The sequence below is a fragment of the Lutra lutra genome, chromosome 13 (assembly GCF_902655055.1).
Source record: "Lutra lutra chromosome 13, mLutLut1.2, whole genome shotgun sequence".
NCBI lineage: Eukaryota > Metazoa > Chordata > Mammalia > Carnivora > Mustelidae > Lutra > Lutra lutra.
The window spans coordinates 59,750,457-59,767,105 of record NC_062290.1 but is presented as its reverse complement, the minus strand read 5'-3'; the positions used below and the strand labels follow the sequence as shown (position 1 = coordinate 59,767,105).

The following is a 16,649-nucleotide window of genomic DNA, read 5'->3' as shown; positions in this document are numbered from 1 at the left end:
AGTCTTACACAATTCATAGTGCTCACCATAGCACACACCTCCCCCAATGTCCGTCATCCAACCACCCTATCCCTCTCACCCTGCTACCCTCCAGCAACCCTCAGTTTGTTTCCTGAGATTAAGAGTCTCTAATGGTTTGTCTCCCTCCCTGGTCCCATCATGTTTCACTTTTCCCTCCCTTTCCCCCAAAACCCCCACCCTGCCTCTCAAATTCCTCAGAGAGATCATATGATAATTCTCTTTCTCTGACTGACTTATTTCACTTAGTTTAATACCCTCTAGTTCCAACCACGTCATTGCAAATGGCAAGATTTGGGGTTTTTTGATGGCTGCATAGTATTCCACTGTGTGTGTATGTGTATATATACCGCATCTTCTTTATCCATTCATCTGTCTTTAAACACATTTCAAATGTTCACTTGGCACATGTAGCTAGTGGCTACCATAGTGGATCACACAGATACAGAATATTTTCATCACTGCAGAAAGCTCTATTGGATAGCTCTGCTCTAAATCTACCTACCAATTATTAAGCAATATAGAGGACAGGGAACACAATAAATGATACCATGGAGTTGCAAATGGCATAATTCAGATTGTGAGAAACTACAAGATAAATGGCCAGATTTATTCACCAAATAAGCAAAGTCAGGAAAGCAGTGCTTCAGCTCCCTTATGATGATACCATCTAAAAGCCATTTTTGCTTTTATTTTTTTTTATTTTTTTTTAAAGATTTTATTTATTTATTTGACAGAGAGAAATCACAAGTAGGCAGAGAGGCAGGCAGAGAGAGAGGAGGAAGCAGGCTCCCTGCTGAGCAGAAAGCCCGATGTGGGGCTCGAACCCAGGACCTGGGATCATGACCTGAGCCGAAGGCAGCGTCTCAACCCACTGAGCCACCCAGGCGCCCCCCATTTTTGCTTTTAAAAGCTGGATCCTACAACCCTACCAGCCTCAATCTCAGAATGACTGTATGTCCTAATGCCCTGCTAGATGGATAAACTGATGGTCTATAGAATGCATTCCCCTGAGGAGTTGGTAACCAGGCTGTAGCATACCAGCCACATGGACTACAACTCAGCCATACATAGGAGTGAACTATGGATTCACATATAACATGTACGAATTTGAAACACATTATGCTGACAGAGCTATATTCAAAAGGCTACATTTATATGACATTTTGAAAAAGGGAAAGAAAATAAATCAGTGGTTTCCAGGGGAGGGGCCAGGGGGAGAGGAGGGAATTGTTTACACAGTGGCACAGGAGAATTTGGGAGGACTTGATAAAATTGGTGCATTATGGTGTTAGTTACATAATCAAAACTGTACATAAAAAAGCATGGATTTTACTTTTAAAAAAAAAAGCTGTTGTTCTGACAATACATTTGCAGAAAACTTAATCTGCTATAGTGTTTTGACATGAATTATGTACTTACATGAGCTGAGTCACTATCTTGTTTTATAATTAAAGAATGTCTTGCAAAATCTTTCTAAACTCAAAATACTGTTTGAGGGGGTGCCTGGGTGGTTCAGTTGGCTGAGCAGCTAAGTCTTGGTTTTAGCTCAGGTTGTGGGTCCAGCCCCTAACCCCCCATCATACTCCACACTCAGCAAGGAATCTGCTCTGCCCCTCCCTCCCCCTCTGCCTCTCTTGCCCACCACTCCTGCTCAAGCATGCATGAGCTCTCTCTCTCTCAAATAAATAAATAAAATCTTTATAAATAAATAAATAAATTCCTAACATTGTTTGAGAGAAGTTTTAATTCCAGTTAGGTAGCTCTCTAAATTCTAGGAAGTAACAAAATATACATTATTGAAAACTCTTCAAAAGATACTCAAGGTCAGGGTGCCTGGGTGGCTCAGTGGGTTAAGCCTCTGCCTTCAGCTCAGGTCATGATCTCAGGATCCTGGGATTGAGCCCCACATCGGGCTCTTCATTCAGCAGGGAGCCTGCTTCCCTCTCTCTCTGCCTACTTGCGATCTCTATCAAATAAATAAAAATCTTTAAAAAGAAAAAAAAAAAAGATACTGGAGGCCATTTGTTCTCAAGTGCCAAGGCCAGAACTGCACAACCAAGGTGATGAAAGAAAGTAAAGACTTTATGCACAGGTACTGTCTCAGTGGAACTTAACTTAAAAGGCTCAATCAGAAAAATTCAAACCTATAGAAAAGTTTCAAGAATAGTATAGGACACTCACATAGTCTTCATCTAGTTACTCATTATTAACATTTTGCAACATTTGCTTTAACTCTCTCTACATATACAGATATTATTGCTATTTTGATGAAACATTTTAGGTTTCATTACAGACATGGTCATTCATTCCAATTCCCAGCATGTATCTCCCAAGAAAAAGGACACTATCCTACGTCACTGTAATACAATCACCAAATTTAGGATCATAGCACTGATTCATTATTATTATAGTTCATATTAAAATTTCACCAATTTATCCAATAATGTCCTTTACAGCAATTTTTTTTTTAAAACTCCAGGATCCAATCCAAGACTGGATATTGCATTTAGTTGTCATATAGCTGTAGTTCCTTTTAATCTGCAAGTTTCTTAACCCTGACAACTTTGAAGAGTACTGGCTATTGTTTTGAGGAATATCCCTCAATCTTGATTTGCCCTATTGTTTCCTCATGATTCAGGTTATGTATTTTTTTTTTAAGATTTTATTTATTTATCTGACAGACAGAGGTCACCAGTAGGCAGAGAGGCAGGCAGAGAGAGAGGGGGAGTCAGGCTCCCTGCTGAGCAGAGAACCCAATGCAGGGCTTGATCTCAGGACCCTGGGGATCATGACCTGAGCTGAAGGCAAAGGCTTTAACCCACTGAGCCACCCAGGTGCCCCTGGGTTATGTATTTTTGACAGGAATGCTACTTAAGATGCTGTGCTTCATTTCAGTGCATTATGTCAGCAGACACATATTAATTTGTTCCATTATTGGTGATGTGAACTGTGATGACTTGGTTAAGGTGCTGTCCAGCAGATTTCTCCAAAACTATACTTAATAAACAGTCACATAACCTCAACAATTATTATGTAAGCTTACCTGTTCACATACATCATGGCACATCTGATTATCCTTTGAATGATTACAACACAGTGCACCTAAGAGAAAAAATAAACACCAGATGTTGCCCACTATTAAATAAACAAGACAATTAAACTAAATCCAATGGCTACAAAAAATATTTATTCAACAGATTATTATTATTATTATTTTAACTTAACAAACATTTACAAACCAAGGACAGTGCTGTCTGAGCACATGGTCCCTGCCCTCAAGAAGCTTGCAGGCTAATAAGGGAGACTGTCATATGTACTTTCTATGCACCAGAATTTTACTAAGTTTGCTTTAAGCATTATCTCATTCAATCCTTATAATTACCCTATAGGCTATATTCTATTCTTATATCTACAATGTATGACTAAGTGATTTAAAAAAAGGTAGTAAATTTTGTTTTGGATATGTTAAATTTAAGGCCTATAGGACATCCAGATGGAATAGCAGTAAAGTCAGAAATCTAAACCTGGATTGCAGGTAAAGCCAAGCTGAAAGATCCAAGTGGAAAGTCCTCCACATAAAGGAGACATACGGAAATGAAAGACATTACCTAGGGAGAGTGAGTAGTGAGAAATCACAGCACCAAATCTAAAGAACACAAAGTCTGTGACATGGGAAGAAATAAGAAAAAACACTGAGATGGAATAGTCAGACAGGCTGGTCAGCCTCAAGAGAGTAGCATTACAGAAGAGGGAACAGTGTCATGTACCAAAACATACAGGTTAGATTGAAGACTCAAAAAAAGGAAATGGAGTTATCAGTTAGGAGGCCACTTAGTAATCTTCACAAGGTACTTTCTGTGGAGCTACAAGTGGATGATATTAAGTAGTAAACCAGAGGTGAGGAAGTATAAACAACAAATAATGGCTCTCATTAAGTCTGGCAGAAACAGGAGGGAAGGGGCACCTGGGTGATGCAATCAGTTAAGCATCCAACTCTTGGTTTCCACCCAGGTCTTGATCTCAGCGATTGAGTCCCTGAGCAGTGCTCTGTGCTCAGTGGGTAGGCTGCTTGGGGTTCTCTCTCTTTCTCTCCCCTTCTGTCCATCCCTGCTTGCGCACGCTTATCTCAAATAAATAAATCTTAAAAAAAGAGAGAGAGAAATGGGAGGGAAAAAGAGAGTAGTGGTTACAGGAGGATGCGGGATCAAAGGAAGAAAAAATCCTCCCTCCCCATTTGTAGTTGGCCTTTTTCCCTGAGTCCTGGGACGAAGACTCTAATACTTGAAATTTCTAGAGTAAGAGGTATATTTTTGTTATGCCAATGAGGTACACTCCCCACCCCCAAATGTCTCACCTAGATAATTTTAGGATAGGGGCCGGTATGTCAGAAAAGACCAGCCATTTGATTAGAAGGTTAGAAGATTGGGACTTTGAGCCACATGACAGCAGCCCAACCTCTAGCAAGACTGGATATGGAGATCGAGTTCAACCATATGGCCAACAATCCAATCAATCATGTCTATGTGATGAAATCCCAATGAACACTAGATACTGCAGCTAAGTGGATCTTTCCTAGTTGGTGAAGACGCTGATGTGCCAGGAAGGTGATACACACTGATCCCATGAGGAGAAGGCACAGAAGCTCTGCATTTCCTCCTAGACCTCACCCTGTGTGGCTCTTCACTCGGCTGGTCCTCCTGATTTGTATTCTTTATAATAAAACTGCAATCATAACTATAGTGCTTCCCTGAGCTCTATGCATCATTCTAGTGAATTACTGATTTTGAGGTGGTCATGGGAAGTCTGGATTTATATAGCCAGTTGTTCAAAAGTATGGGTGGCCTAGAGACTGCCTAAGTGTGGTTGGTGTCTGGGATAAGTGCTGTCTCGTGGACAGCACTTGTGGAGTCTGCTCTAATTCTGGATGGTTAGTGCCAGAACTGAACTTCCACACATACAGCTGTGGTTGAAACAGAATATTGGAGAAATGAGGTGATCGCTGGAAAGAGATACGGGTTTAAGAAAAAGCACTGGGCGGGGGGGGGCGCCTGGGAGGCTCAGCGGGTTAAGCCTCTGCCTTCGGCTCGGGTCATGGTCTCCAAGTCCTGGGATCAAGCCCCACATTGGGCTCTCTGCTCAGCAGGGAGTCTGCTTTCCCCTCTCTCTCTGCCTTCCTCTCTGTGTACTTGTGATCTCTGTCTCTGTCAAATAAATAAATAAAATCTTAAAAAAAAAAATCCCATTAAAAAAAATAAAAGTAGGGGCACCTGGGTGGCTCAGTGGTTAAAGCCTCTGCCTTCGGCTCAGGTCATGATCCCAGGGTTCTGGGATAGAGCCCCGCCCCGCATCAGGCTCTCCGCTCAGCAGGGAGCCTGCCTCCCTTCCTCTCTCTCTGCCTACCTCTCTGCCTACTTGTGATCTCTGTCTGTCAAATAAATAAATAAAATCTTAAAAAACAAAAACAAAAAAACAAAACAAAACAAAAAAGTAGAAAAGGCACTGAGGTGCCTGGGTGGCTCAGTCAGTTAAGTGTCTGCCTTTGGCTCAAGTCATGATCCTAGGGTCCTGGGATTGAGCTCCGCATCAGGCTGCCTTCTCGGTGGGGAGTCTGCTTCTCCTTCTCCCTCTGCCCCTCCATGTGCTCTCTCTCTCTCAGATAAATAAAATCTTAAGAAAGAACGAAAGGAAGGAAGGAAGGAAGGAGAAGAGAAGAGAAATAAAGAAAAGAAAAGGAAAAAGAAAAGGCACTGAATTCGGGGCAAGGGGTGCAATAGTGAATAAATGTTATATTCTCTGACTTTATGCAGGTTACATATAGTCTGATGGTAAAACAAAGTCTAGACAAGAGGAAAGGATATAAGGACACTAATAAATTATGAGGGAAGTTGATAGCCTCCATTTTCTCAGTGAAACACAGATTAGGTCTGAAAACAAAAACAGTTGAGATGGGGTTGGGGGCTTGAGGCGAAACTGTGGAAGTGTGGAGCAGTCACTTTGGAGAACAGAGAAAGGAGGCAACTATAAATATGTTTCTCAAACTTGTATTCTACTCATGAGTTGTTAATATCTATCCCTCAGGAGAAAACGTTTCATGTTCAAACAAACTGGGAAGTGAAGAATTTTAAAAAGTTAAAGAGAATTCCTTATTGTAGGACTTCACAAAGCCTTTAATATGCTTACACTTTACTAATCTCCCCAAAAGAGATCTAAGTAGACAGACTTCTCAGAGCACAGCATTTTTTTCATGGCACTAACATTTCAGAATGCCAGTTTGAGAAACAACAAATCAGAGAAAAGGAAAAACATTGCCAAGCAGCATTACAGGCCAGGAAATGCATAAATGGACTACGGAAATAAACAGCAGAGAGATGTTATTCTAGTGTACCTAACTGGAAAAAAGATACAGTTGGATTGATCAGGGGCTGTCAAAAGAGACAAGATGAAAACGTTACATTTCAGGCAGCTGGATCTGATACAATGGTTTAAAATATAAATTTGCAATATTATCTCTTCAAATGCAATCTACACAATTTCAGTACACAAATTAGACGAAAGCAGAGCTTTTTTGATTGAAGGTAGGATCTATATTGGGGGAAAATGAATGAATAGATGAATAAACAAAGAGCTCTTTAGATCTCACCAACAAGCCTTCTAAATTCCAAACTGGAAATTGTTTTCCATAAAACAGGGTGTATGGGGGGGGGGGGCAATCACTCATGAGGCTTTCTCAAAACACCCCTTCTCAAAAACAAACAAACAAACAAAACACCCCTTCTCCCTGTCATGCCACACCAGGCTCCCCCCATCTTCTAAGATTCCTGTTATGTCCCCAGTCTTATTATGCATTATAATGGGAAAGGCAGATAGGAAAAAGAAAAACCAAACCAAACCAAAAAAAAGGCTCTCTCGTGTGATAATGATGTGCTCTTTTGAAGTGCTGAAGAAGTTGCCACTTTCACCATCTTCTAACACAAAGGTCATTTGAGGGCAAAAACAATCCAGCTGATCATGAGCAAAGATAACTCAGGATAACATATGGTCCCAATAAGCACAAGCTTAGCAAAAAGTAAACAACCAGGCAGACAAGAGTCTGATTTGGGCCTAGGGACTTTTGTAAAACAGTTTCTTGGAGCAAAGGTCTATTTAGAACAGAAGCAAAATGTGTTATAATTAAAAGTCCAATAACAATGGAAAGTTTTATTAAAAATATAAATATAAAAGCCCATTTCCCCCTGTTTAATAGTTAAGGTCAAATATACAATGTAGTGACCACCAAAGTTAAATTTTTTAAATAATTTTTTTTAAAGAAACCCCAAAGTTTGGAAAATAAGATGAAAAATGATCTATACTCCCACTGTCTTGCCAGAACCTATGCTGACATTTTGACATATTTCCTTCTAGTCTTTCAAAAGCCCTTTTTAAAAAAAAAAAAAGATTTTATTCATTTATTTGACAGAGAGAGAGAGAACACAAGCTGGGGGAGTAGGAGTGGGAGAAGCAGGCTCCCCACCAAGCAGGGAGCCTGACTCGGGACTCGGGACCATGACCCAAGCCAAAGGCAGACACCCAACGACTGAGCCACACAGGCGCCCCTCTAAAAGCCTTCTGATAATTCTGACAATATGGGATCACAGAGGGCAGCCCAAAGTCTTCTGGTAATAACTCCCTTCCCCCTCCCAACAGAGCATTCCTCACTAATAGTACATTTCCTCCCTTGAGAGGACTGCCACACTCCATGAACAGGCTAGGGGACCTATGTTCCATCATATTTTCCGTATCATATCCTTAACCTTAACCATTATTACATTGGTGCACATTTTTCTTCCTTGAAACAACAAAACTTTTTACAATCTTTAACAGTACATATTTTTCAAGAAATAGAAGTCTACAAATAGACATCAATTCACATGCCTCCCCTTCACATGGGGAGAAGGGATTCAAATGCAATTAATGTAGCAACTAAAGGTCTTTGTCTTTTTTAGAGCTATTAAAATGGATTAATTGGGTCATTTAACAATTAGAGTGCAAAAAAACTTTCCAAGGCCTAATGTTTTTATATAAGACAATTTTAGAAATGTTTTGTTTTTATAATTTGATTCTAATCTAATTTCTTGTTCTTCAAGAAAAATAGTTTAAAACTCTTATTCTCAAGAAATGGAATTGAACAGATAAAGGTAAATTAGTTAAAAATAAACTTGATATTGACATGATGAAAATAAAAAGCCCAGGTGTTATCCTCATTAAAGACATAAGGATATTTTGCACCTCATTCCAAGAGTCTATAATTATAAAATTAATAAAAACCAAAGAGATTGCTAAAAGCCATGTATATTGGCTTTAAGAAGACATTAGTGTAACCTAGAAATATGCAAGCAGAATTATCCAATAATTAGAAACATCAAGGTCTAACAGTTTGGGCCACATGTGTACTAAAGATAGGCAAGTTAGCAGGAAGCACATGCTCTAGCCACAAGGGAAAAATGCAACTTCTAAGACCAACCAGCACTTAAAAAAACAAATACCCTAATCTAAAACTAAAATATTCATAGAATTATAGGATTTTTGAAGTTAAAAGGAATTTTGCCACAGAAACCTCTTCAAAGCTATAATTCAATTTAATGAAAAGCCATTCCTGCTTTCTTTTTTAAGAAAACAAAGATTCCCCCTAATTAATGTCTTCCTAAAGAATTAATTACTAAAACAGAATATATATATATCCCACACTGTTGAGGAGGGAAAAAAACTACATCTGAGTTGATACTAGAAAAAGTCATTCTAAATAAAAAAGACATGTTAATAATAAAAAAACTCGTCTTATTTTTAATCACTTTTTTTTTCCAAAACAGCCCGGAAATGGACACTTTTAAAACATTTATTTATTTATTTGTTTGTTTGTTTAAAAGATTTTATTTATTTATTTGAGAGAGAATGAGTGAGAGAGAGCATGAGAGAGGAGAAGGTCAGAGGGAGAAGCAGACTCCCCAAAGAGCTGGGAGCCTGATGCGGGACTTGATCCTGGAAGTCCGGGATCATGACCTGAGCGGAAGGCAGTCGCCCAACCAACTGAACCACCCAGGCGCTCCTTTTAAAACATTTAAATGACAACTATATCTTCAACTTAAAAGCACATTCTTGCAATTGTTACATTTATTCCTTTAAAAATATGTGGTGTCTGTGTTTCTACATAAAATGTATCATCAGCTAAGGAAGAGCCAAACAGAAGTGACCACCCATATACTCATTACCTGGGTTCAGCATTGCTGACGTTTCATCATACTGCTTTATCTATCTATCTAGAGAGATACATATTTTTTCTGAATCATTGGCAAATTACAGATATCCTTCTCCATTGCTTCCCTTGTACTACAGTGACAGAACAGCCAGTTATATTCATCTGATTCTATTACAGGTATGACTACCAGACAGACCCTTCATGATGTCACTCTTCTAATAAAGGGCCCACAATGGCCTCTTGCTATTCCAGTTCTAAACTTTCCAAGTCTTCTTATAACTTTACCTTCCCTGACCTTCTATTATTTTTTAACAAGGAAAGCCTACAGTTGCCATGAACACAGCCTTCTGACTGAAAAGTTTAGTGCCCTTTCGCTGCTGTCCTAAATCCAGAACATCTTTCAAGGCTTAAATCCCACCTCAACTCTCCAATAACTCTAAGCCCTGTTGATTTTTTGGTTATTGAAAGTCCTGATAGTCTAGTCAGAACTGGCAACTTTAACATTTAAATCTTCTCTAATTACTTCATGTGTGTACTTATGGTATCCCCAATTTGACTGTAAACTTCTTGTATCCATTTAGCATACTGCTCAGCTCAAAACATGATATTCATTGGTTAATAAGTAAAAATTTCTTAGTTATACAATGAATTTATCAGAAAAAAACTAAAAAAAGTTGTATTTCTCCCACTGGGACACTTCAGTATCACACTTCACACAGTGACCAATCAATAATTTAGCAACATCATACAAGGTTTTGGCCTAAGTCAAAAGATAAATTGGACCCAATCATATATTCAGGCACAGAAGTGTATGGCCACGTGATTGTGGGCCCTGGAGCCATAAGGTCAAGAAGGGCTGCAGCTAGGGAAGCTGAAGTTTTATGGCAGCTCAGAAATGATGAGTAAAAAGAGGAAGCTGATTGGTGGGGAGTGGGAAATGCGAGAGGCACAGAGAAACTATGAAAGGTACAGAGAGACTGTCTCTAACAGCAGTTTCAGCTCCTGGCTGCTTTCTAGTTCCCACAGCAGTCCCTGAGGTCTGCTTTGCTGAATTTCCTACCTTTGGTTTTCCATGTTCTTCCCTGTTAGGTGCTATAGACTAGCCGCCCAATCCTGAGCCACCTTGGTTTCTGTTCCTTTAAGGGGTAAAAAGAGCCATAACCTAGACATTCATCATGCTGAAATAACTAAAGCAAATGACTCTTCTAAGGTCCTCCCCAAAGAGGCTAATAGCCAGTATTTTTAGATAATTCCTTTGTCCATTCTACACTGCAGGACTCCATCTATAAAAATAGGAATCTAAAAGTAAAAAGGCCTGGCACCCAGTGGTATAACCAAAAAGTTTCTCTTAATATTACACTCTTCTTGACATCTTCTTCATGTTATCTGTGTGCTTTACAACATCCATCATATTACATGCTATATACTTAACTAAATCACATTTTTCCTCAGATACATTCTTCACATTTAGAATGTAAATGGGTATGTACTAATACAACCACATAATGTTAGCAATGTAGATATATATACACACATATATATGATAATTAATGTCTGAATTTCCTACTAAACAATAAACCCATGAAAGCAGAGACCATGTCTGTTTTTGCTTATCCCTTTATACCTGGCACCTATCACAGTATCTGGCACTATTAACAGCTTAACAAATATTTGCTGAATGGATTACTGACAGGTATGAAATGGACCTAAGCAGTTATTCCTATTATCCATCTTAAACACATACAAAAACGGAACTTTTGATGCTCTTCTTGGCTCACCTGCCAACCTTCCTCCAATCTATGCTCCTCTCCCCAACTTCCAGACTTCAGTAAATGGCATCATTTTTTAATAAACTGCTCAAGGTAAAAACCTACAAAACCTACAAGTAATCTTTAATTTTTTCCTTCCCTCACTTCCCACATCCGATCCATGTGGGATCAGATTCAGGTGGTATCCTGAATCTCTCCTCTTTTATTTCCACCACCACTTCACTGTAGATCACCACTATCTCCTGCTTCAAGTACTTCAGAGGGCTTCTTCCAGTGGACCTGCTGTTACTCCTACCCCACTACAATAATTTTTTTTCATTCAACAGCCAGAGTGATCTAAAATACAAATCAAAGCTTACATCTCTTACACAATAGTCTATTGGTTTCTTTCTGCACAAGGAATAAAATCCATAATCCTTATGTGGCTTTTTGCAAGGCTCAGTACTGTTAGCCCTAGCCCACCCTCCTGCTCACCATGTTGCAACCATACTGGTTCCTTCTTGACTTTGGGCCTCTGCACTTTCTGGTCCCTATCCCTATTTTTCTTAGACATTCAGTCTTCAGATTTTGCTTCTGAACTTTCCTTCCCAAAAAGGACTCTCTTGTTATCACTGTGTAAAGAACCACCCCCCACCACCACCCAACACACACACACACACACACACACACACAATCCTATTATCAGCTGGTTTCCTTCACAGCCTACTTATCACTATCAAAACACATTTTATTTATTTGTTTATTGTCTATCTCTCCTCCGGTAGAATGTAAGCTCCTTGAGAGCAGCAATCCTGTATTTAGAATAGTGCCTGACAGGAGCAAGCACTGAATAAATACAGGTTTTTTGAATAAACAAACCTCTGTGGGATGTTTTGCTCTTTTAAAAACCACACTTAGGGGTGCCTGGGTGGCTCAGTGGGTTAAAGCCTCTGCCTTCAGCTCAGGTTGTGATCCCAGGGTCCTGGGATCAAGCCCCGCATCGGGCTCTCTGCTCAGCAGGGAGCCTGCTTCCTCCTCTCTCTCTCTCTCTCTGCCTGCCTCTCTACCTACTTGTGATCTCTGTCTGTCAAATAAATAAATAAAAAATCTTAAAAAAATATGTTTTAAAAAAAATAAAAACCACACTTAAAGTATATAAAAACCACCTCCTTGACATCATTCCAATTTCTTCTAGAAGAGGCATACAGTGAAAAGTATGGTTACTGAGATTGCTTAAATCTATGGATATGAGACAGGAACTTTTAGCAGCATACCAGAATAAACTGTGATATCTGGTCTATCACCAATCCTAGCTCTTTTTTTTTTTTAAATATTTTATTTATTTATTTGACAGGCAGAGATCACAAGTAGGCAGAGAGGCAGGCAGAGAGAGAGAGGAAGGGAAGCAGGCTCCCTGCTGAGCAGAGAGCCCGACGCGGGGCTCGATCCCAGGACCCTGAGATCATGACCTGAGCCGAAGGCAGAGGCTTCAACCCACTGAGCCACCCAGGCGCCCCCCAATCCTAGCTCTTTCCATCATGTGGGCCAAGATAAGTCTTTGAGAAGAGAATCTGCTTTTTATTACTTTCCTCCAGATAGGCGTTTGCTTTTTCTAACTTAAAATTCATTACATTCTTTTTCAGGATTCTAGGCTATTACATAATTCCTTAAATGTCAGCTTATTGAAATTTAGCCCTTAATGTTTCATCTTTCCCTTTTTTGTACCATTACAAAACATCTTAAATAGAAACAGACCTATTATCAGATGCCATGACACACAGATCCTGAAACCACAGCATAGGGTCTCATCCCATCCTTCAAAGAGAATATCAGAAATGGGGAAGAGGGCAGTGCTGGGATTGGAAAGTACACTGGGATAGTAAGAGTAGCATTACTCCAATGAAGAAGGTGTGCCCTTCTTCACTGAGCTAGAAATATCATTCCCTCATCTCCACCCCCCGGAAAAGCAATAAAAATCGCTAAGAACAGCTAACACTTCTAAGTAAAGCCTTATACCAGAGGATATAGGGAAACCCAGATTTGGAGAGGAAAAAGAAGACTGTCTGATCAGGAATAAAAGCCAGGCCTTCACTGAAATACAATTTAATATTCTGTTCTAAATTTTTATTGAGGATTGAAGAACTTTTCCCACACTTTCTACAAATTTACAATGGAAGCTTTTGTCCATTGTAATACTCAATGTCCTTTATGTAAGGACCAGGCAATAAATGTTTCCTAGAACTTAATAGAGGGACAAATCTCACTTTTGGTTCAAACAGAATTTCTCTTTTTCTCAAACAATGCAAACTGTATGTTGTCATGGATTTTTAGAGCTGGAAGGGCCTTTAGAAATTATCTAGCCTAACATTTAAAAAAATAATTTTATTTAAATAAATAATTTTATTTATTTATTTATTTATTTGAGAGAGAGAGAGAGAGAGAGAGAGAGAGCGAGCAGGAGAAGGAGGAGACTCTCTGCTGAGCAGGGAGCCTAATGTTGGGCTTGATCCCAGGATGCTGAGATCATGACCTGAGCCAAAGGCAGACCCTTAACGGACTGAGCCACCCAGGAGCCCCTAAACCAGCATTTTCTAATGTGTCCTTTAGGTATCATGAACAAAAAAGAGTTCATAAGCAAACAAGCTTCTTTCTATAATACTTTTATTGAGATATAAATCATGTTAAATCAATTAAACAAGGAGGCCATTAGACTGGGGTGGTTTTAATAGCTTGGTAGCCTTCTTAAGCAAACCAAAACCTAAGCCTATAATGCCTCAAGATTAAGAAATCGAAATCTAAGGACAACCAATCACAAACAGCCACCTAGGCTTTCCCAATAAGTCATCCCCCTAAGCTACAGCCAATCAAATAATTTCCTTGCTTTGCTTCTACCTCTTCTCTATTAAAATCTTTCCTCTAGCTCCTATCACTTCCTGTTTGGTGCTACCTGATTCAAATCAATTTTTGCTCAAATAAACTCTTAAAATGTTTAATATGCCTCAGTTTACACATTAACAATCACGTACTATTAACTTTACCCTTAAAAGTGTACAACTCAGTTGCTTTTAAAATAAAATATTCAGGGGCGCCTGGGTGGCTCAGTGGGTTGGGGCCTCTGCCTTCGGCTCAGGTGGTGATCTCGGGGTCCTGGGATCGAGCCCCATATCGGGCTCTCTGCTCAGCGGGGAGCCTGCTTCCCCCCCTCTCTCCCTCTCTCTCTCTGCTTGCCTCTCTGCCTACTTGTGATCTCGGTCTGTAAATAAATAAATAAAATCTTTAAAAAAAAATAAATAAAATATTCAGAGTTGTGCAACCATCACAACTACTTAATTTAAGAACATTTTCATTATTGAAAAAGAAACTCCATACCTCTAGAAGTCTTTTTCCCATTCCCCAGCAAATAAGGTTCTTTACTACAGGAATCCTTGGACCCTTTATTGTGAATCTAACATGTTTTGTGAATTTATAAGAGAAGGGTACAATGTGCAGTGTTTCCCAAACTTATTTAATAGTTGACATTTCAGTGCTTATTATACACTATTCTAAATTTTATACATGTATTACTTCAATTAATTCTCACAATAAAATCCATAAGGTACTATATATAATAAATGTGAATATTAATGCACAAAAAGACTAAGGCTAAGTAACTTGTTCAAATATTCTTAATTACTCCACAGAATCAAGTGGTTGTGGGATGAGAATGGATAACTAGTATTCCATGGGCCATAACTTTGGAAGTGCTTTAGATCAGCTTAATGAGAAAAATGGGGCCCAGAAAGGTCAGCTGATTTAGCCAAGAATACACAGCATATTCTCATTCTCTCTCTCCTTTGATGTCTGTCAGCCAAATTTTAGAACTCAATTACAATTAACTATTTAATCCCAGGTTCCCAACACAATTCTCTCTCTTCTTTAAATACTATAGTGTCTTAACAAACAAACAAAACCTTTAACACTGTAAGCTATCTTAAAATCTTGTTGGGTTTGATTTTGCTTGTTCTGGGTGTCTCTACCTGTAGGCAATGCACTTCACCACTTTGCTTGTATAAACCCCAGCCATCTTATAAAGTTTATGCAACTGGGGGATCAATTTTCCTCCCACCCTCATGGATGTCATCTCTCTCCCTCCCTCCCCACAGTCTTCCATCTCCTCTGGACACTTATTCCTTGAATCCCAGTGGCTTGTGTCCTGCTGTACCCCACCTCCTACAGAGCTGGCGGGGGGGGGGGGGGGGGCGGCGGGGGGAACAAGAGTTGGCATCAACTCCTAAGGCCCAGAAAGTGGGAAACACTGAACAATTTCTTATCCATTCTTGGTTTAATTCCTCAAGAGCAAGAACACAACTCTCCTTAAGCTCAACAGCCCCCAGAAAGCAGGGTTTACTGATTTTAATCTCCCGCCAGAGCCCAGCGCTGCCTTGGACACACCATGCACCCGCTGCGGACCGCAGGAGAATTAGATTCAGCAGGCTCTGACCCATTCTCAGATACTTGAACCTGGTAGGCTGTGGGGCCCATCAGTGCTCGCCGCCTGAGGTATGCCTTTCTGAACCGTGGGTCAAGTTACAATAACTGGCCAGGGCGGCGGTAAGGCGGCTGCACCTCGGAAATCCCATCCAACCCTTGCGACCGTCCTGGGCAAAGGCATTTCACCACTTCTGGCAGAGACCCGAGTCCGCTGTGGGGGTGAGGGTCGATACCGGGGACCCTGCCCTGTGGGTGACAGGGCAAGGCCTCGAACCCGGGTCACCGTTCCCCGTGCAGCAGATGTTCGGAGCGGAGAAAGCGAAGGTGGAGAGGGCTCCTCGCTCGTCGCGTCTCAGGGCCCTCTCCCGCCTCCTGGGACCTTCCGACCCTGGGTCACCGGACTTGGGCCAGGTCTGGGGGTCGCGCGCACCCCCGCCCCCTGCCTCGCGCCATCTTGGAGCGCTGAGGCGGCCGCCCTGGACCGCCCCGAACCGCTGCTCCCAGCAGTTACTCACCCGCACTGCCCGGGGCCAGGCCTCCTGCCACCTCCGCTACCCCCGCCACGGCCAGAAGAAGCAGCAGCGTACGTCGCCAGGAAGCCGGGACCGCCGCCATGTCCGGGCCGGGGGTCTCGAGCCACGGGATGCTCGGACCCAGCCTGGCAGCCGCGGCTGCTCGCGGAAACCCCGCCCCGGCGGCCTGGACCTTTACTGATTGGTTGCGGCGCTCTCAAGCCCCGCCCCTCAGCCTCTGGGAGTTTCCAAAACCTGCTGGGGGCGGGAACATTCCCGAGACCCCGTCTCTTTGTTAAGGCCCAGCTGTGCGTTGGCTTTTGCTGAGGCGTCCCGCAGACAGCTTTCCCCAAGTGCCAGATCAGAAGATGTCAGATCACGAAGGACCCTTACAACACCTTTACCACCTCTTGAGCTTTGCATCCGGGGTCGCTGAGGCTCACAGAGGAGACTGACCTGCCAGGATCACACTCTTAAGTTCGCCTGAGAGCTAGGGCACGGTCCAAGGCTAAACCAAAGAAACTTCTTTCTTTCACTTCTCTTTACCCTCAATGAGCCTCGTAATATCCTTTCTCACCAGATGCTGCCTCCCAGGCAAAGAATCCACCCGGGTCAACTCGACCTCCCCTAAAATCTGAGGGGCACTGCTGAAGTTCCCTCTCCTAA

The 16,649-nt window shown here is 41.2% G+C and overlaps 1 protein-coding gene across 1 annotated transcript in view; it reads right to left on the bottom strand.

The window, feature by feature from the left end:
• RECK (reversion inducing cysteine rich protein with kazal motifs) overlaps positions 1–16,146 on the bottom strand; it is a 77,496-nt gene extending 61,350 nt beyond the window's left edge. Inside the window, exons 1-2 of the mRNA XM_047700720.1 lie at positions 15,987–16,146; positions 3,065–3,123 (exon numbers count right to left, since the gene is read on the bottom strand). Of these exons, the coding sequence (XP_047556676.1) occupies positions 3,065–3,123; positions 15,987–16,086 (159 nt within the window). The 5' untranslated portion in view covers positions 16,087–16,146. The remainder of the gene's footprint in view (positions 1–3,064; positions 3,124–15,986) is intronic.
• Positions 16,147–16,649: the final 503 nt, after the last annotated feature.